This window comes from Lepisma saccharinum, chromosome 10 (assembly GCF_977018435.1).
Source record: "Lepisma saccharinum chromosome 10, izLepSacc3.1, whole genome shotgun sequence".
Lineage (NCBI taxonomy): Eukaryota > Metazoa > Arthropoda > Insecta > Zygentoma > Lepismatidae > Lepisma > Lepisma saccharinum.
In genome coordinates, this window is record NC_139238.1 from 64,222,243 (window position 1) to 64,243,431 (window position 21,189).

Below are 21,189 nucleotides of genomic sequence, written 5' to 3' on the forward strand. Positions count from 1 at the left end.
CAACCATTTTTCCAAAATGACGCATGGCTTTCTTGCTCATGTAGCACTTTTCAGAAACCTTAATATCTCAGAAACCATTCGAGATAGAGACCTGAAACAAAATTCATTTTGTAGCTAATGAAGTATACTTTCTATGATATTCAACTATGTTTTGCTTATAATTGCAAGATGAGTATGAAAATTATGGTGGAAATTGGGGTAACAATACTTAAAAAACTGGATTTTTAAGCCCGATTTTTTCAATGAAGGGGTTCAGTCTAAGGCTTGATTTTTTCTCATGTGTAGACCTGCCTGGAGGGTGTCTGTAAATAAAATATTAGTGCTTAGAAATGCAACCCTTTTTTGCAGCATGGACTCAAACATGGCCGTTCATTGAATTTTGACAGTTTTCAGGGTTAAATATCTCAGATGGGTCCTCTTGAAATATTCTGAAATCTGGCACAAAGGAAGCCCTGCATGATCCTAATTCACAGTAAAATCTCAACTTTTAGATTCAACTCGTTTTGGTCAATATGAGGTAACGTATGTCACCTAATTTCTGACATTGCGAAGTAAGGTTAAACTACATACCATACTTAGAAAAATGAAGTCTTTTCTTTTTATTTTTTAAATTTGGGTTAAATAAAGCCTCAGAAAATATAGTAACATAAGGTTTTAATACTTGACTTACCAGAAATTGAAATTACAAGGTATGACAATTGAAAATCTGCAAAATCTCATTGTAAAAGGTTTGATTTATTAGGTACCCATGACCATTTGGTGTTTTCAGCTCCAATTTCCTATTCATTCTCTTTGTCAAATCAGGCAGAATTCTTTGTTCTTTCACTAAGTTCCTTATCAGAAACCTTCAGTTCATCACATATATTTTTTCTTGACCATGAAGTGGTAGCAATCAAACTGATGATTCCAACCTTTTCAACATTGGTTTTCGCTAATTTACATTTTTCTTCTTATAATTTCCATTATATGATTGTACTGGTCACGTAAAGGATTGTCACATTTGCTTCCTTATCTTCAGTTCTAATGCTTTGTGAAAAGCAACTTTGCAGTTTCCTTTGCACTCCTTGTATGATGTGAATAGTTTTTCGAGCAAGAGCACTTTATTGTTTTTTCTGCAATCCGCCTCCTCAGTTTTGAAACAGGAGATACATCAAAAACAGAACAGACTTCACGCATTTCCTTTAGTTTTTCTTGGGTTGGCACAAAGACTTCAATTCCATTCTGGCATTTAAATGAGTCACTTTCTCCAGATATGAAAATTTTACTCCAACATGTCAGGCATATTGATTTAACTGGTATAAGGTTTACTTGACACTTTTTGGCCTTACCATATGATGCAAATTGATTTTAAAAATTCCCTTACTTAACTTTTTCTTTAAGTGGTACTTCTGAAGATCACAACATATAAAAAACTATTTTCAATGGTATTTCCATATTGTCTCTAAGCCATGGTGGGCATGCCACCTGTAGTCTTGACCTAAGAAGTGTTTTATCATTTTCACCGAGTTCGTTAAGATTAATTAGGTCTTTGGGAACCTTACCAAAAGTGTATTTATGACAGTCCTCTCCGGTTAAAAATTCTACAGGACACTCCATTTCCATTAGAACATTCACAAGTCACTACTCTCGGCACATTAGGCAAAGGAAGAAAGACAGCAGAGATTGTCCATGCACAGATCAATTTCAGGGTTGCCTCACATCCTATCAAAACATGTCTCTGAATCTTCTGATGTGTATGATTTGCATCAAATTCAACAAATGTCTTTTCTTGAGAAAAAAAAAACTTGGAAAATAAAGGAAACAAAAAAATAATATATTCTACCAGCTTTGACCCTCCAAAATAAATAGCCTACTTCTGTGGAGTGCCCAAGGAGGGGTTGGTGGGGGTCATAACCCAATACCTTTGGCCTAGTATTCCATAAACAATTACGTCAAAGGCAGGATAATGTAGCAAAAACAGGACTGTATACTAAAAAAATATATGTAAACCCCCTCCCCTCCCTTTCGTAATTCCTGGCCATACCACTGCCTATCTTAAGCTGCATGTACTGCTACATTTAAAAAATGTGGGAGAAGCTCAGTTTTGGAGCTGACAATACCAACTGGTCGTGGGTACCTAATAAATCAAACCTTTTGTAATGGGGTGTCCCAGATTTTCAATTGTCATACCTTGTAATTTCAATTTCTGGTAAGTCAAGTATTAAAACCTTATGTTACTATATTTTCTGAGGCTTTAATTAACCCAAATTTAAAAAATAAAAAGAAAAGACTTCATTTTTCTAAGTATGGTATGTAGTTTAACCTTACTTCGCAACATCAGAAATTAGGTGACATACGTTACCTCATATTGACCAAAACGAGTTGAATCTAAAAGTTGAGATTTTTACTGTGAGTTAGGATCATGCAGGGCTTCCTTTGTGCCAAATTTCAGAATGTTTCATGAGGACCCATCTGAGATATTTAACCCTGAAAACTGTCAAAATTCAATGAACGGCCATGTTTGAGTCCATGCTGCAAAAAAGGGTTGCATTTCTAAGCACTGATATTTTATTTACAGACACCCTCCAGGCAGGTCTACACATGAGAAAAAATCAAGCCTTAGACTACAGCGCCTTGAATAACATAGTGTGGAAAACGGCACAGTTCTGCGCACTCTGGCTGGTTCCACTCGAAAATGATCCGCTAGAGGAGCTGGTGTTGAACGTGGTGCTTGGTATTCGTCTGCTTATAATGGAAGTAAATGGAGTTTTCGCTGCAACGTCTGATTCCTTTACATGAAGCATTTCTATGAATGTGATAATTGCTATGATATTTGGTACAGTGATCGCGAAGATATTAACGAACATTCTAGACAGTCGACCACGTCCTGTTATCGTCATACTTTCGTTAATAATACGGGAGAATGTTACTCGCCTGGCCCCCCACACTCTTTACCTCCGCACTCGAGGTTCGGTGCACTTCGTACTCGGCTCTGATTTGTCTAGGGGTATCTTTCTTTGTACGACAATGCACGTGGGTTGCTACAAGTCAACATAATTATATAATTAACTACAAGAGACAACGGATAACCTTTGCGAAACCTTTATGATCAGGGGGATAAATTACCTTGTCCAGCTTTTGTGAAATTAAAAACTGAAATTTTGGATATTTTCTATAGTTTAATTAACGTAAAATTTAAAGTATATACAAGTCGTATCCGAACATTCATTTCTCTAATTATCGGGCCATAACTCTAATTTTGATGTTGGAATCTCTATTGTTTGTACCTGGATGCTTTACATTTCATGAATTACATCTGGAGTACACTTGTCACAAGGTAGACTCGCGTTACTCCAAGAAACGTCTTAACAGGTGCGAGCTCGCCCGACGTGTACATTTCTCAACCTCCACGGTGACAAGGCACTAGGCTGCCCGGCGCACCGTAATTACTTCAAAATAACATCCAGTACAAACTACCTTTTTACCCGTAAACTGGACACCAAGGCACTAGCTTGCCTGGCAATCCAATCTCTTACAGCATCCGTTTCGGGAGACCTGTCCTCCGGTCCTAGCTAACCGAAGCAAAAACAGCCTCTCCCTTCCAAGTCTCAGTTCCAACAGCCGACCTCCCCTACTCTCATCTGGGAGTTTATATACGTTTTCTTGGCGTCTGTTGCCAACGGCCCTTTTTTCAAAATTTTTAATCTTTAACAGCTAAACTGCCCGCCTTTCTTCTGAACGTTCGAAACACGAAGAAAGAACAGAGAGTTACATGGTATTCATACATGAAATAATACGAACCTAAAAATGCAAAATAAATTGATTTACACTAATCGCACATATATATATGTTTATACATGTAATTACCTAATTAATTAACATTAATAAATATTTCAATAAGAATAAAAAACACACTGTTGCCCTGACACGGGGGCAGGGTAACAGATTCCCCCTCCCCAGCGTTACAATTCAATCTGAAATTTAAATTTCAGTCTGTGTGAATTGTCTAAAAGTCACTGAGAAAAGTTAAGCACTGTATCTGAAAAAAAAGAAAAAGTTCACTGAAAAGTTATTTTCACTACACGTCAAAAACGTCTCTCTGAAAAAGAAGAGTCTCGATTTCACTGCACTAAATATCCTATTTCCACACTGTTTCTTCCTCCGGAATCCTGTAACCTCCTGGACATCTCGGTCATCTGGTCATCAGGACTGCTCCTAGGTGCAGACGGATTCAGCTCCTCCACCTTCCAAAGAACATGTCCGGCTCCCACTCTAGGGTCGACTCAGCCTCTCCTCGGTCCATCCGAAGAACCCCGGCTCCTTAGTCCCCTAGTCCTTGCGTCTGGGACTTCTGCGGTACTCGGTTCGACTCCTGCCGAATTTCAGCTTCAAATGCTTTCCAAGGTTCTATCGTTCGATCACACGACCTTAATTAAAAATGGCTTTTCCATCGAAAAGGAAACTTTCCCTTCCTTTTCCGGGCATCGAACTGCCATCCTTCAGCATTCTCTTAGCGATAAAATCTCATGTCCTCGTGTTCACAATTGTCACCACCCTTTATCGGCAAAAGGTTGACATAACATAAAATACAACAGTCCGTAATTTAAAATCTTATATTCACATGAAATAAATTTACCAGAACTCAAATGTGTAACGACAATAAATCAGGAACTTAATTAACTACTGTACAAACTAGAAGTCGACTTTTCGGCTTCTTTTCCATCATTTTTCACAGCCCTTCTACCCCCTCCCCTTGAGATGGATTCTCAGGGTAGAATTTAGGGACGAGTGCTTTCCCTCACACTTCTCAAATTTCTTCTCGGAATAACCTTCAGCTGGTCAACGTTAGCCAGAACTCTCTTCCCCTCACCTTCCTTTTCCAAAACAACATTATTTGGAGTAGTGAAATTCAGAATTCTGTAGATCCCTTTGAATTTCGGGAAAAAGCACGCAGTTTGCTTCTTAAAAGCAGACGAAATTCTATGCTCTTGAAGCAGTACTCGATCTCCTACACGAAGATTAACCCTTCTTCTGCCCTTATTGTAGGCCCTTGACGCCTTTTGCCTCGTCTTTTCCTCTTTTTTTCTTGCAAATTCGAAAGCCGCGCCCATTCTTTCCTTTAACTGCATGACGTAATCCATCTGTCTCTCCGCCGTGACGTCCTCCCCGGTTCCATCTTCCCTCTGAAGCTCTATTTTCCGAGTGTCATACGGTGTGTACAAATCACGTCCAAAGAACAAAAATGACGGCTTCAATCCAGTCATTGAATTCGTTGCATTATTAATGGCAAAACTTATCGCGTCCAAGTTTTCAGCCCACGACGAGTGTTCCTTGCAGAACTTCCCAAGTGCTTGCTTGATTATCTTAATCGCTGCTTCTGATATATTTCCCTTCGGTCTATATGGCGTAATATAGACAGGCTTGCAATTCACAGAACGCAACGTTTGTGAATACAGTTTGCTTCGAAATACACTCTGGTTGTCACTGACAACGTATTTCGGAAATCCTGATTGAAAACAGTACTTCAAGAATGCTTGCGAGATCGTCCTCGCCGTTGTAGTTCTAAGCGGTGTCAAAGTAATGTGCCTTGAGAACTCATCTTGAATGACTAAACAGTACTTGTATCTCCCCTTCGTACTTGTAGGCAGTGGTCCAAAAATGTCCAGAAACACTTTGTATCCAGGCGCAGTAGCTTTCCTCGAGTTCATAAATCCCATCTTTCTGCTGTTGTCAGGATTATACTGAAGACAAGTGATACAACTTTTGCAATAGTTACTGACATCTTTGACTACTCCGTCCCAAGTATAATTCTCTAGGACCTTAAACAATGTCTTTCCATGTCCTAAGTGCGCAGATAATAAATCATCATGCGAAGATTTAAGTACTTCACTCTTCAACTTCTCTGGTACCCACAGCTTCAATCTGTAGCTAAACGGTGGATAAAGTCCAGTGTTTTCGTCAACGAAACGGTAAAGAAGTCCATCATCGTCGAGACAGGAATGTTGGAGATAAAAGTCAAATTTTCTCTTCTCTCGAGAATCCTTTATTTCAACCTCTTCTCCATTTAAACATCCAATTAATTTCGACAAGTAAGGATCACTCTGTTGTTCTCCTTTCCACATTTCCTTATCGTTAAGATCTACGGACGGCGAAGTTTCTGTCTGTCCGTCCGTCTGTCTTCCATTTACAGTGTTGCCAGCTGCATCTGTAAACATCGCTTCCGTTTTCCTTTTCTGCTTCCGGTCGAATTTCTGCTTCTGCTCAGAAAGTGGCCTAGGTTTCGCTCGGAAAGGCTTCTCGTTATTCACATCCAAACGAACCTCGTAATCCTTTGCTAATCCCGGTTTATCTTGAAAAACATCAATATGCCTTCTCAGTATGGCAATCAATTTCGGCTTGTTTTCCTCTGAGATATCGGTACCCTCCATCAGCATGGCAATCCTTCTCTCTTCGTCAACCCCCTCCTCCTTGATGTCGCTGCTACGTGTCTCCGCTCCGCAAGCAGAAACGTTCTCTCGGACTGCTTCGACTCCATCCGCGGTCGAACCCAGTCCCCTAGAACCAACAGCATCAACGCTGTCACGTGTAGGCGGCGAATCAAAAGGCACGATTTTCGAAAGATCAGGCTCAATTGCCCACCCGTTACGATGAATCATGGGTATAAGTCCCAGCTTAGCCATTAATGTCCTTCCCATTAACATTTCATGATTAGCATTAGATAACACAAATATCTGATCCCGAGCCTTGTGTCCATGAAACTTAATATTCACGTAAGCGCTCCCCAAAGATTCCACATTTCCTTCCGCAAGTATTACTTTCGTTTTGCAACCCTTCAATTTCACTCCATTTGTCTTCATTTTCTCGAAAACCTCCAAAGACACAAAGTTATTGGACGACGCCGTATCAATACATGCGTGTACTTCCACGTTAGCCACGTTGCATAAAACGATAGGTTCCCTTACATTTTTTACATTTACATTGTTTGCAGTTTCCACGGCACGAACTTGACAAATTCGTGGCGACTTTACGAGTTTTTTGTTATTTCCTTCCCACGTTCATTTATCTTGTTTTCCCTACGGTGATTTGAAGCTCTGCAACCTTTCTGTCCACAAGTGTAGCATAATTTATTTCTCTGGCAATCTTCCTTCGAAAAGCGGTTCTGTTTGTTTTCATCCCTCACCGCAAGCCGCGAGGGCGGAGGGTGTGAAACCACATGTTCAGCCCTCAAGCGCTCGACTTTCGGGCGGTCAAAACCAATGCTCACAGGGTCCAAGAAAATATCAGATTTCTTTCTCCCCCTCTCCTCTTCGCATTCCTGGTTAAATGACTTTCTCAAAGACCAGCTGCGAATTTCATCTTCTGAAACGAAAGATTTGAATCTCTGCCTTTCCAAAAACTCCGTTTGTAATTCCAAGGCGTACTCGCTCATTTCTCTCATAGAAGTGAATGTCTTGTTGTACAAATAATCCCTAAATACCGGATTGCAGTGCGACTTCACAAAGTCAATTCTCTCCTGCGCAGAAGCCGAATTCCTTATCCTACTAAAATGCCTGTCAACTTTGCAAACGTATTCCGCCAATCCCTCGTTAGCAAGTTGAAACCTTTCAGACAAAAATAAAAGCCTGCAAGAATTTATGCCTGAATTGTGAAAAATCACCGAACGGTTCCGTGAACAAAAACCACTCCCTCGCTTCATTTCGCAACGAAAGAGGAATAAACTGCTTCAGATCATCTTCAGAAATTTTCAGCGTTCTCGCGTAATCTTGAATCCTATCCAGATACGAAAAAGCATCTTCCTTCCCTACATTTCCCTCAAATGTCGGAAGCGGCAAACGAATTTCCTCCATTGTCACTCTTGGAACGCACCTCTGTTCCTCAACAACAGAAAGTTCTGACGCGGTCGTGCTGGACCTACTCGAGTTACCAAGCGACATTCTTGTAACTTCCCCTTTTCTGTTTCGCAAGATCATCGGTTCGATCCTCGTCCGTTTCTCTCCTTAACTTTCAAATCAAAAATCTCGTTCAATATCCTGCGACATGCCTTCAAAGGAATAAGTTCAATCGCGGACATAGCCCCCAAATAAATGTTAAATTCCGGACAGAGCCCACAAATAAATATGTTACTCGCCTGGCCCCCCACACTCTTTACCTCTGCACTCGAGGTTCGGTGCACTTCGTACTCGGCTCTGATTTGTCTAGGGGTATCTTTCTTTGTACGACAATGCACGTGGGTTGCTACAAGTCAACATAATTATATAATTAACTACAAGAGACAACGGATAACCTTTGCGAAACCTTTATGATCAGGGGGATAAATTACCTTGTCCAGCTTTTGTGAAATTAAAAACTGAAATTTTGGATATTTTCTATAGTTTAATTAACGTAAAATTTAAAGTATATACAAGTCGTATCCGAACATTCATTTCTCTAATTATCGGGCCATAACTCTAATTTTGATGTTGGAATCTCTATTGTTTGTACCTGGATGCTTTACATTTCATGAATTACATCTGGAGTACGCTTGTCACAAGGTAGACTCGCGTTACTCCAAGAAACGTCTTAACAGGTGCGAGCTCGCCCGACGTGTACATTTCTCAACCTCCACGGTGACAAGGCACTAGGCTGCCCGGCGCACCGTAATTACTTCAAAATAACATCCAGTACAAACTACCTTTTTACCCGTAAACTGGACACCAAGGCACTAGCTTGCCTGGCAATCCAATCTCTTACAGCATCCGTTTCGGGAGACCTGTCCTCCGGTCCTAGCTAACCGAAGCAAAAACAGCCTCTCCCTTCCAAGTCTCAGTTCCAACAGCTGACCTCCCCTACTCTCATCTGGGAGTTTATATACGTTTTCTTGGCGTCTGTTGCCAACGGCCCTTTTTTCAAAATTTTTAATCTTTAACAGCTAAACTGCCCGCCTTTCTTCTGAACGTTCGAAACACGAAGAAAGAACAGAGAGTTACATGGTATTCATACATGAAATAATACGAACCTAAAAATGCAAAATAAATTGATTTACACTAATCGCACATATATATGTTTATACATGTAATTACCTAATTAATTAACATTAATAAATATTTCAATAAGAATAAAAAAAACACTGTTGCCCTGACACGGGGGCAGGGTAACAAGAAAAATATGCGTGGAATGTTCTTGGCAACTAAATTTTTGTGTATGAATTAGGTTCATTATTATTATCATCATCATCATTTCTTTTAAAGATATACACACTGAAGCATTTGTATTTTGGATATTTACTGTCTCTTTTCTTCCGCTTTAAACTAATCGCGGCGATGATGATAATGATGATTCCATGAAACGACAAGGGGAACCCCACAAAACTTTCTTAGTGCCATCGACATGAGTGTAAGGAAACTTTCAAACCAATGGGACAAGCGACATGGGATGTTCACACTGTCACACTAGTGACACACACTTCCAGACTGTAAAATAGCATTCATTGCACATGAGGGTCCAAACAACAAACAACACGTTCATATGGCGTATTCGCGTGCTACTTGTTACTTCGGTCGGAAAGCTCCTTAAAGGAATGGTGCTCAGACCGAAGCGACGCGCTACAGGGGGAGTTCCCAACTAAGTGACAAGCGACATGGTGCCTTCAGTCTATTGGCAAGCGTTCACTGCTAATTGTGCGAACAACAGATAGGCGACACGAAAAACCGCACATTACAACAACAGATCTAGGCGACACGATAAGTCACATGTGTCACTTTGTCGCTTGTGCGTCGCTCAAACTGAGCCATTTCCTCAATAGCTTGCAACATGTTGCCGTGGTTTGTTGTTCACGCATCCGCGATGCAATGGGTGTCTTGCTTTAGGGAGATTGCGCACCAAAGCGACAAGGGGCACGCGACACTTAACGCTTGAGGATTTCACAAACCGAACGCTGGCCTGTGGTTCCCGTCATGCCGCTACGATGTGAAATGTTGCTCTTGATTGGCTCGTTTCCAAGCAATATGTGTCGCTTCGGTGTGAAAGTTGCCTTGGACCGAAGGACCCGTGTCACTTTGAAATCCTTGTATTGTTTGTCACGTGTCGCTTTGGTGTAAAATCTGCTTGAGGAAACTGTGTAGTCAGAGCTTGTGTCCCTACTGTTTGAAAGGCTGCATTGATTACGGACTGCTCGCTTCCAAGCAACACTTGTGGTTTGTCGCCTCTGTATGAAATATCTCTCAGGATACTATTTATATTCTAATAACATAGAAAAATAAAACTCTAGGACACAATCCAACACCTGACGTCCGGAATCACTTTGCGATGTTTCTTCTTGTGTTACGCATGCTATTTATTTATTAATTTTATTTTACTTTTCTTTCCAAATTAATGTCATTTCGTGACTGCAAATCACTCCACAAATATAACTGTTTCCATCAATTCACGTACCGCCTTTCAAGACAAACAAATCTACATAATATATTCCAAAAACTAACAAAGCCGCATTACTTTCATAAGAAAATTAGCACCGACGTTGATCGCACTGCCATCTATGTTTCTCATCCGTCTGGGGAACCAGTTTCTTGGGTCGTTTTCCACACTACGTTATTCAAGGCGCTGTACCTTAGACTAAACCCCTTCATTGAAAAAATCGGGCTTAAAAATCCAATTTTTTTAGTATTGTTACCGCAATTTCCACCATAATTTTTGTACTTATGATGCAATTTTAAGCAAAACGTACTTGAATATCATAGAAAGTATACTTTATTAGCTACAAAATGAATTTTGTTTCAGGTCTCTATCTCTAACTAATGGTTTTTGAGATATTATGGTTTCTGAAAAGTGCTACATGAGCAAAAAATCCATGCATCATTTTGGAAAAATGGCTACCCCAGGAGAACTAAAAACAACAATTTTTTTTGAACATTGGTTTTGATATCTAGAAACATGTACCAACGTATGTACTAAAAATGGAATTCTTCTAAAATGGTCTTGCAACTAATTATTTTAAAATTGGTTCATTTGACATGGAATGACCCAGCAGGCATGGAGAGAAGAGCGAATGGGTCTTCTGTCTTGCATTATTAGGGCCTTCAGTCACACAGCCAGTGCGTGTGTTAGCACCAGCAATCATGTGCTGGAATGTAGTGTTTCAATCCTGTTCCATTTTGAGACTGTGTGATGCAGTCGATGAAATCCTCACATCATTGCAAATTGAAGATTTTTTTAAAAAAAAAGAAAAGAAAAGGGAAACATCAATGGTATCTTTCCTCTTCTCACACTGTTCCGAGTATGGCAGGGGCAAGAAAGAAGGGAAAAGAGGGACTGAACATGAAATTGGTGATTTGAATAATGTCTTACATTGCCTTTGCTTAGTGCAGTTTGGTCAAAATAAACTATCCATGTGGCGCTGTAGTCGAATTATCAACCTGCACTGAGGAAGCATGATGTTTCCATTCGTCACCTCTTCATGTATTACAAAATTGTTCAGCAATGGTTGATATCATAATGAAGGGGAAAACTGTACACAACAAAAGCAGACTTAATATTTAACGTTGTTGAATTTTTGGAGGAAAGTTAGTTACAAAGTGTACAGCAACTGCAGTAATAATACAGATATCATGGAAGGAAAAATAAAAATTCTGAAGTACGAAGGAGGGAAGTGTGGACTGAGTGACTACTGTTACTATCCTTTTAATAGCAGTTTTCTATTCTCTTGATTTGTGCTTGATTTGTTGGTTTGGTCAGTTGGTCATTAGAAATAAACAGCTGCTAGACAGATTAAAACTGATTTTCTAAATTTGGTAATTTGAATGTCTTGTTTGTTTGGTGTATGCAAATGTTATTATTCACCTTGTTCACTAGTATCAGTGGAGTGAGGGAGGAAGTTTTTACTAAATATTTTGAAAATCAACAATAATATTGATATAGATATTGTAAATCGGTATTTTTATATTTTGAATAATTCTGTCAGGTTATCAAATGCTGAATTATCTTCAGCCAAATAACATCACTCTTCTCATGATCGAAGGAAAATCACGGAGGTATTTTAAATTTGTTAAAAAAGTCATATTTTAAAAAAAAAGTTCATTAAGTAAATACAGCTCTGCCATAGCCTCATTATCAGTGAAAGCTGGTCATAACTTGAACATCATTATGTATGCAAAAAAGGGCGAGTTTATTTGAGAGAGGTGATAACACTTCTTCTGAACGCGAGGCTGAAGTGCAAACCCACAGAGCCGTGATGATGGCTTCAAATGTCGGGTTATACATGAAAGCAAACTTACAGAGCATATAGAAGTGAACTCTGGAGTACGACAAGGTTGGATTCTCTCACAAAAATTGGTTTTGGATAGAGTGATGAGAAGTGTGACAGAAGAAAGAAGAAGATATATCCAATAGGGTATAGTTGATAGGTTTAGAGGACTTGAAAGTTCCTGACGATATTTGCCTCCTAGCCCAAAAATTCAAAGACATGGATGAAAAACTAAAACAAGTTGAAGAGAAAGCAAGAAGAGATTACATTCAAGTAAATAACATAAATAAAGAAGGCTAAAACTTTACAACACTGAAATAGAACAGGTCGACTCATTTGCATACCTGGGAAGTGTAGTCACCAAAAATGGTGGATCAGATAACGTCAAATTAAAAATAGCAAATGGAACATTTTTACAACTATACCCAACGTGGAAAAATAAACATATCTCAAGAAATACAAAAATTCTCATTTTCAATACAAATGTTAAGTCAGACCTGCTTTATTCTTGAGAGACATGGAGAGTGAACAAGCAGATTATACATAGGCTGCAAACATTTATTAACAGATACCTATGGCGGATAATAAATATAAAATGGTCTGGCATAACAACGAATGAAGACCTATGGGAAGTCACCAACCAAAAACCAATTGATACCCAGATAAAAAAAGGAAGTAGAAATGGACCGACATACTCTTTGGAAACCTGCTGGATCCACAGAGAAATATGCATTAGATTGGAATGCTCAGGGTAACCGAAGATATGGCCCACCTAGGAAGACCTGGAAAAAGGCAATTGAAGAAGAAGCCTTAGAAATGGAAAAAACATAGAATCAAAATTAAGAAAATGGCTGTGAACAAGACCAAATGGGGAAGTTTCACAGATGCTTCGACAGAAGCAAAAGGAATTAAGTCTAGTAAGTTCAGAATGATCACTCTCGAAATGCAGAGGTGTACAAGCCAACACATATGGTGGTATATCCAGCTGTGCAGTGAGAAGTTTGACCATTGAGACCTGCACTGACATTAATCTTACAGGCCATCTTGTTCTATTTCACTCATTACTGTATCTTGTTCTTGTTCATTTAAATTGGTTAACATTCTGCTTCATGTCAGTGTGGCATATTTCAAATTTCTTGTGTGAAATTTTGTTTTATGTTTTACAATAGGCTGGCTAAGAATGACATGTCCAGAGCCAGCCAGTGTCCAGGATACCCTATTTCCAAAAAAAAAGTATTTTATGTGGCGAATGCCCCTATACTTCGGCATTGCAAACTGATCGCAAAATTGTGACTTTTATTACAGTGGCAGCAGTTAAAGAAATAGAAAGATGATACATCAATATAAAGATTAGATTATGGAGAATACCTGGATATTTTACTCATTTCTCACAGATAAGGAGTTAGTGAAGAAATAGATAAGAAGGTAGCAATTTTAAGAAATGCATCAACAATTTATTACAGGAACATTGCTATAGTTTTTATGCAATAGATATCAGTATTTTGTTTCCTAACTGCTGTCACAATAACAAACAATAACCTTCTACAATCACATTTCACCACGTAAGATATCTTCATTTTTTTATTTTTAATATGGGCTAAAACCACCAATGGTCCAAAGGCTTTAATTTTTTCACATGCTTCCTACATAAATACCCAATTTTCTTACGTTATTTCTTTATTCACTTGCTCATTTCTAGGCAATTAGTAATATATATATATATATATATATATATATATATATATTTACCAGAATCAAATCTTTACACTAGTGTGTGATACACATCACTATTTCACTTCCTAACTGCTGTCACTGTAACAAAAGTTACCCCTTCTCAATACATTTTCAATGCAAAAGGGTAGGAGCAAGCAGGTTGAAACTTTTGTTTGGAAGCATACATCCAGGACATCGACTGCTAGTGATGTCACTGCTTAGCCAGTCCATGACAAAGTTGTGTATCTTTCCAAATATGCCGATATGGCCAATATGTTGAATACTCTCATGACCACTCATCTTAGTTCAAGTTCTAATTAGTTCTTGAGAAAACATAGCACATTATGATGATATTGTAGCTATTACCTCTATCCTTGGTTCCATGACTTTAATCGTGTCATCCTCCAGAAAATACAATATGTTGACATGGCGAATTCTATGGTTTTCATCTGGTGATTCTGCTACAGATTCCTTGAAGAATGCTTTGAATGTTAGAAGTTTATTAGCATTATATACATATGGTGGCAAAAATCGAGGAGGTGGAAGTGTTTTCACTCTTCCATATGTCATAGTGGGGTCAAATCTGGTGAGAGAAATAAGAACTTATTTTACAATATATCCATAAAGAGATAAATGCCACAGAAAAATATGATTATTAAACAGAAATGGAATGTTATCTTCAGCAGCATGACAAAAATAAATTTGCTATAAACATTTCTAATTGCAAATTAAATAAATTTGCATATACCGTATTGGCCCGAATATAAGCTGCACATTTTATCCAAATTTCAATTGTGAAAAATTAGGATGAGTCTTATATTTGCGATCTTAAAAAAATTATGACATTTCATCAAATCATATGCTGTTAAAATTGTGCTGATTTCTCATTTTGAAATAAGGATAATGCAACAATAGCATTGTAGAAACTGGTCGCATTGTAGATAGCACAATGTTATCCAACAATAGCATTGTTGTTTCTAACTGGAACAATAGCATTGTTGTTTCTAACTGGAACAATAGCATTGTTGTTTCTAACTGGGCACTGTAAAAATTGTCGGAATTCTTGATAAGCGTACTCTTTGATTTTATTAAGATTGTGTTCACTCTTCCCCTTAATCTGCCGGTAAATGGTTACCGGAATTTTCTTTTGTTCCCTCGGCATATATTCGGGTATAATCATTTTTTTTCTTTTTGATCCTTCAAATTTTATCGTGCGGCTTATATTAGGGATGGCCAAATGGATCCGGATCCGAATGGATCTGGATTTTTCGGATCCGGTTCCAGATCCAAAAGTTACGGATCTGGATCTGGATCCGAAAATTCCGGATCCAGGTCTGAAAGTTCTGGATCTGGATCCGGATCCGAGAGTTCCGGATCGGCGGATCCGGGTCTGAAAGTTTTGGATCTGGATCTGGATCCGAGAGTTTCGTATCTCAATCCCATTATAATATTACCACACCTTAAAAGGTATTATGATCTTCGATTACTTCGATTAAAAAGAAATTTTTCGTTAGTCCTACAAGAATTTTTTTCAAGTGTTGTTCCTAAAATACTTTGCTACGCATCGGCTAACACACTCGTGCACACATGTCAGAGGTGATTTTGTAAATGCCATTGAAACGAACATGTATTCATTCGAATGTATTGGAAATGGAAACACACATAAATGTGTGTTTCCAGGATGAAATCTCTAACACATATAACAAGATAGAAATGTTATACAAAAATTATGCAATTGTTCTACAGTTATAGTTCTACAAATTAAAATAAAACATTATAATATATCCAGTGTTAAATAATTACAACGGGAGGTTATCTAAGTGTCCCCCTCCGATTTCCATGAAACTTGGCAGTATATTGGGGTCCAAGGGAAGAATTACGTGTTTTTTTGTTTCAACTAAAAAACGGTTTTAGGGGGCAAAACCCCCTCAAATGTCAAGATGAAGACAAATTGAAGTGAGGATGTGACTCCCTCCGATTTCCATGATACTTGGCAGGTGTGTGTATAAACGGGCCCAAATGAAGAAATACGTGTTTTTTTTGTTTCAGCTAAAAAACTGTTTTTGGGGGCAAAACCCCCTCAAATGTCAAGATGAGGACAAATTGAAGTGAGGATCTGACCCCTGTGTCCCTCCCATTTCCATAAAACTTGGCAGGTGTATAGTGGGGCCCAATGGAAGAAATACGTGTTTTTATGTTTCAGCTAAAAAACGGGTTTAGGGGGCAAAACCCCCTCAAATGTCAAGATGAGGACAAATTGAAGTGAGGATCTGACCCCTGTGTCCCCTTCCGATTTCCATGATACTTGGCAGGTGTGTGTATAAACGGGCCCAAATGAAGAAATACGTGTTTTTTTTGTTTCGGCTAAAAAACTGTTTTAGGGGGCAACCCCCGCCTCAAATGTCAATATGAGGACAAATTTAAGTGGGCATTTGACTTATGTGTCCCCCTCCGATTTCCATGAAACTTGGCAGGTGTATAGTGGGGCCCAAAGGAAGAAATACGTGTTTTTTTTTTGTTTCAGCTAAAAAACGGTTTTACAGGGCGAAACCCACTCAATTGTCAAGATGAGGACAAATTAAAGTTGGGATCTGACCCCTGTGTCCCCCTCCGATTTCCATGAAACTTGGCAGGTGTGTGTATAAACGGGCCCAAATGAAGAAATACGTGTTTTTTTGTTTCGGCAAAAAATTTGTTCTAGGGGGTAACCTCCTCTCAAATGTCAAGATGAGGACAAATTGAAGTGGGGATCTGACCCCTGTGTTCCCCTCCGATTTCCATGAAACTTGGCAGGTGTATAGAGGGGCCCAAAGGAAGAAATACGTGTTTTTTGTTTCGGCTAAAAAACTGTTTTAGTGGACAAAACCCGCCTCAAATGTCACGATGAGGACAAATTGACGTGAGGATCATCTGACTCCTGTGTCCCCCTCCGATTCTCATGAAATTTCACAGGTGTATAGAGAGGCCGTATGCCCCCTGTTTCTTCCTATGCCATATTTACGTGGTTTCAGGGTCAGATCCCCACTTCAATTTCTCATCATCTTGACATTTGAGGGGGGGGGGAATGAAAACACACATAAATGTGAGACATTCCATTCCAGGATCAAACCTTTAACACATACAACAAGATAGAAATGTTATACAAAAATTATACAATTGTTCTACAGTTACAGTTCTACAAATTAAAATAAAAAAGTTCTGGATCTAGATTTCGGATCCGTTAGGATCCGGATCTGGCCATCCCTACTATACACCTGCCACGTTTCATGGAAATCGGAGGGGAACACAGGGGTCAGATCCCCACTTCAATTTGTCCTCATCTTGACATTCGAGAGGTGGTTGCCCCCTAGAACAATTTTTTTGCCGAAACAAAAAAACACGTTTCTTCATTTGGGCCCTGCAAGTTTCATGAAAATCAGAGGGGGAGACTTAGACCTCCCTTGTAAGTGTATTAATTAATTACAAATCGCGCAAGTGCGCACGCACACTATATATATATGTGTGTGTGTATGTATATTATATATATATATATATGTATATTAGCAGGTAACAATATGTTATAAGCATATTCTTACTTTCCAAAGAAGTGCATGTGGGATGGCAAAACGGATCCGGATCCAAAAATTCCGGAACCAAAAGTACCGGATCCGGATCTGAAAGTTTTGGACCCGGATCGGAAAGTTCTGGATCCGGATCCGAAAATTCTGGATCCGGATCCGAAAGTTCCGGATCCAGATTCGAAAAATTTTAGGATCCGGATCTGGCCATCCCTAGCTTATATACGGGGACGGCTTATATTTGGGCCAATACGGTATATTCTAAGAGATTTAACATTAGTACACAAGTAGTTGTATGAAATGCAAAATGAATTTCTGTTCTTAATATTGGAAATTTAATGGTGTCAGATTCAACTTCAGAAACAAGAGTTTTGGAAGCACTTTTAGAAGTAACCTACTTCTTGTCATATCGCAAATCCCTCCAGCAATACTGAACACTCATTCACTGAATACTGATGCAGCAGGTATGCACAAGTATTTTCTTGCCACTCTATTCAGGTTTGGATACTCATTTTTTAATTTCCAATACAACAGTGAACCCTGGTCACGTGCAATAGCTGGTGTCATGGGCGTCCAGAAGGGTAGCTGCTCCCCCCCCCCCCCACCTGGAAAATATGAATGTCCACCTGAAAATTATATATTTCACACATAATTTCAGATTGAAATAGTGTTTTTTGAGTGGGTATCACTATTATGGGTAAAAATATGCCTCCTTTGCCCCCTCCCTGGAAAAATTCCTACGGTCGTCCTTACTGTTCCAGTTCTGATTTTGAGATAGGTTAATCCTATGAATGAGTTTTTACAATAACTTTATTTTAAAAACTCCACAGTTATGAAGATCCATTAACCAAATTTTAAATGAATTTTACAAAATTAAAATATAAAACTTATTAGAAAGTAAAACTCTAGAAATATCGGATTTTTGCCAATGCCAATTTCTGTTGATATTCATACATCGGTAATTCGCTTTGGCACATACCATATTCTGAATGAAGGTTATATGTAGTTATCACATAGCAATATAATTGCATAAGAGCCAGATAATTAGAGCTCTGGCCTTTGGTGCAAGTGAGCTCAGGTTCGATTCCAGGTGGGAGCTACAAAAGGTTTGGTGTAACCCAGTATCGTGAGAACAATTGGGCAGAAACTTGAAAATAAATAGTAGCAGATTCTAGTCTCAGCAGGCACAAAAGAGCAGTAATTGGACTCTATGCTCTGACCATGCATCGCCCAATAAAAAAAGCTACGTAGTACGCAAGCCCTGGCAAGTATGAAGGCTGTTGCGCCATAGAATTTAGTTTAGTGTTATTGTAATTAACAACATTTTATACCTGAAAGATTCCATTTGCACCTTCGCTTTTTAAATTTTCATTTAGCAGAATAGCACTGAACTTGCAAACTCTGTTACTGATTTAAACTGAATTTCAATGTTTCAATCAACAAACATATCACACCTATAGGCCATATATTTTTGTAGTGGAAGGGGGGGGATCAGAAAAAAAGGTAAAAAGTTCCCCCTGCATATACGAGTAGCACAGTGCCATGAAGGTGCATTTAGGGGATGTCAGAGTAGGGGCCCAAACATTATCGATCTCGACCATTTTGAAGATGATGTGATCAGCACAATGCCCTGCCCACCTTTACCCTGCAGTGCTGCCTCCAGGTACACATTGATTTGAGGCCGGGTGAACTCCAGAGTCATTTTATGCGGGGACAAGGGTGAAAAAATTCCGACCTTAGATTATGTACTGCACTTGACAACAGGTAAGTGTATGAATTAATTAATGGTACGTGTAATTTCTGAAAATGCAAAAACAACTGAAAAGAAATATTCCAAAATTATCACAGAGATGTAATTTGAAATTTGATGATTTGGTTATGGTATACCAAATCCTCCCTACATTTTACAAATTGTTTCAACATTTTTATTTTTGTTTCAAAAAATTATTTTTTTCTCACTAACCGGTGTCTAGCAAAGAGGTGGAAAAAACCACATTACATACAATGTGAGTTTCTTCAATTAAGATTATGTGATAAATAGTAAAATCTCATGAAAAATGTTATAAAAAATAGAACTTTACATTCCCACTCTCAAAACTGTAAATATATGTTTTTCTTGTATGTACGCATTGCTTGCATTCTAGAATTATTTTCCTGTAGTTTACGATTATTACAAGCATAAGAAAACAGTTTTTCATTGTGACGTTTCAGGAGAACAAACAATCCCTTCATCAGACATTTATTTTCATTTTGACTAAAGATACATTAATAACAATGGTTAGCAATTTTTTAAACAAAAAGAATCCATAATATAATGGATGTTGCCAACGTTACATTGTTGTAATATAGCAACTGAACTGTGAAAAGAAGCAGTATATTATTTTTATTTCAGATAAAAAAAATTGATCACATTATTTTTTTATTTAAAATTATGAATCCCAAATATCATCAGGTAATTCAAAGTCATCATTGTTTTCACAAAGTCTCTTGATGTTTCCTGTTACATTAAATTTTAAAGATGGTGGCTTACTCCATTTGTGAAAAAGAAAACTTCATACTCGATCTATGTTACCATTTTCATTATTTAATTTATTCCAGTGATCTTCTGCAATGAACGAAGCTTCCCAGACATTCAACTCTAAGTTTCCCGTCAATCTTTTTAAAACCCTTCTCTTTTTAAGCATCTTTTTAAGCAAATTCTTCTCTTCGATGATGTGAGCCGACAAACCTGTTCTTGGGTTTAGATTTATAATGTACTGCAAGTACATTATACAATGTACAACAATGTAACATTAACAACACCCATTATATAATGGATTCTTTTTGTTTAAAAAATTGATACCCATTGTTATAACTGAAAATAAATGTCTGATGAAGGGAGCATGTGTCCTAAAACGTCACAACGAAAAACTGTTTTCTTATGCTTGTAATAATCGTAAACTACAGGAAAATAAATGTAAATATATGTTTACACACTTCATAAATGTCTGGTGCCACCTTAAAATACTTGATCCGCAGGCAAAACGTGATGGGAGAAAGTGGAGGGTCAATCGCCCCACTACATTTCCACGTTTATCAATGATAAAGTAATTTTTTTAACCTTCTGAACTCCCTCCCCCAACCTAAGGCCCCAAACTACGCTGCTGATTAGACCTTTATGTGCATGAAAAAATCATGGAAATTTCATTTATCAAGTCATGTTATATAGTACAATGGTTTGCAATCTGGATTTATAAAAAATGTAAAAATGTTTTGTACTACAAGTGGTTCACTTCAACAGATTATTGTCAAACGTTTCAGACCCATTTCTCTAACCTTCTTCAAGGAATCTCAGGAATTAAAACATTAAAAGATGCACAGTAAGCTGTAGTAGTGAACAACTAGTAGCACAAACTTTTGTTAACTTTTTTGTGGTTCTGCAAATATTCAAGAAATCATTGTGTAACCAAGGGCAGGGAAATGATTACAGTTTGAACTCGTTATTGTAGCAGTGTGTGACAGAAGTGTGAACACCAATACCAAAACGTACCTCAGAGGCTCAATTGAAGTGCCGGCAATACTTTGTTGAACAGCAGTTGGCAGAGGCTTCCCACCAACACCGCATTCAACGGGACGGTAAAATGTATAACCATCATGTACTTTCAAGATTTGAGGTTTCCAAAATTTTGTTTGCTACAAGAAAACATGAAACTGATAAATTTTACAAGCACAAGCTAAAAATGT

At 38.3% G+C, this 21,189-nt stretch overlaps 1 protein-coding gene across 1 annotated transcript in view; it reads right to left on the reverse strand.

Moving 5' to 3' along the window:
- The window catches only part of LOC145994363 (EF-hand domain-containing protein 1-like), a 65,446-nt gene that overhangs the window by 41,492 nt on the left and 2,765 nt on the right, over positions 1 to 21,189 (reverse strand). Inside the window, exons 2-3 of the mRNA XM_083130479.1 lie at positions 20,996 to 21,138; positions 14,276 to 14,492 (exon numbers count right to left, since the gene is read on the reverse strand). Coding sequence (XP_082986605.1) covers positions 14,276 to 14,492; positions 20,996 to 21,138 — 360 coding nt within the window. The remainder of the gene's footprint in view (positions 1 to 14,275; positions 14,493 to 20,995; positions 21,139 to 21,189) is intronic.